This window comes from Cicer arietinum, unplaced genomic scaffold (assembly GCF_000331145.2).
Source record: "Cicer arietinum cultivar CDC Frontier isolate Library 1 unplaced genomic scaffold, Cicar.CDCFrontier_v2.0 Ca_scaffold_1789_v2.0, whole genome shotgun sequence".
Taxonomy (NCBI): domain Eukaryota; kingdom Viridiplantae; phylum Streptophyta; class Magnoliopsida; order Fabales; family Fabaceae; genus Cicer; species Cicer arietinum.
Window position 1 is genome coordinate 2,072 of NW_027335438.1, and position 1,395 is coordinate 3,466.

At 34.7% G+C, this 1,395-nt stretch overlaps 1 protein-coding gene across 1 annotated transcript; it reads left to right on the forward strand.

Annotated features, from left to right (window-relative positions):
• Positions 1-371: 371 nt before the first annotated feature.
• Positions 372-712, forward strand: LOC101515430 (large ribosomal subunit protein P1-like; the record flags this gene model as incomplete). The annotated part of the gene is made up of 2 exons (XM_004516886.4): positions 372-466; positions 556-712. Coding segments are annotated over exons 1-2 (226 nt in total), but the record flags the coding sequence as incomplete, so codon positions are not given.
• Positions 713-1,395: the final 683 nt, after the last annotated feature.

A 1,395-nucleotide genomic window follows, 5' to 3' on the forward strand; every position in this document is an offset into this window, starting at 1 on the left:
GAGTGTTTTCTGGAGACACTTGTTTTGTTTTATAAATTGTTTATCTAAGTGAGTCTTAGCACCCTAAACCCTAAACCCTAAACCATTCACCATTCACCATTCATATTCATATAATAAAATAGAGTTATCAAATAAAGTAATACACACACGTGGTGTATATATATATAAATATATATAAACCATGTGTGTAGATATATATATCATGTGATATACATATATATATATACCATGTGGTAGATATATACACACGTGATATATATATATATATATATCACGTCCATGTGGGTAGATTTATATATATTACGTATGTGTATATTTTATATACACACGTGATATAAATATCTACCCACATGGACGTGATATATGAAGCAGCTCGCGATCAAATCTATACACCGCCATGAGTGCCGGCGAGTTAGCATGCATCTACTCCATCTTGATGCTCCACAATGACGGAATCGCAATCACCGTTAGTTTATTATCTTCCATTTAATCATCTTTCTAATTTACCAAATTCATTTTCAGATCTCAAATTTCTTTGCTTTTTTTTTTTTGTAGGCGGAGAAGATTAACACTATCTTGAAGGCTGTTGGTGTCACTGTCGAATCATACTGGCCAAGCTTATTCGCCAAACTTGCTCAGAATAAGAGCATTGACGATCTCGTTTTGAACGCTGGCGCTACCGGTGGTGCCGCTGTTGCCGTATCTGCTCCTTGTAAGACCCATAATTTTAAAGTACCATTTATGTATTTTTGGCGTATTTTGGATTTTGGCTCGGAGGCTTTTAAGCCAAAGTTAATAATATTTTGGAGTTTTATAATCAAAAAGGTATTTCGATGCCAATTAGAATTTCTCGTCGATAAATAAATTGAATTTAACTGCGGAAAATACTTTACGGTTAATTTAAGGCGTTTCGGGTGAAACGGTAATTTAATAAATATCTAGATTTTGAGATATTTGTTAAGTTATATTTATTATATTTATATATGTTTGTTTGGAGGGAAAAAGAAAGGAAAACTAGAAGGAAGGAAAAGGAAAAGAAAATAGTATATAAAGGAAGGAAGGAAAAAGGAAGAAAGGAAAAACAAAGGAAAGAAAAAGAAAGGAAGGAAATTTCCAAATTTCCATCTCCTTCCTCTGAACCTCACGCGAGAAAAACCCAAAATTCCATCCTTCTCCATTTTTCGTTTTCGTTGCTTCCTTTTCTTCAAAGCTAGTGACCCAAGATTGGGTTAGAGTTAGATCAAGGTTTTCGCAACTCCACTCTTCCTCTTTGATTCGAAAACGAAGAAAAACGGTTTTGAGATCCAAACACAAACCCCTTCGTTTCTCCTTGATCAAAACCTCATTTCTCGAAGAGATAGAAGGGAAAGTTGCTCACCACCACGCTACGGTGCT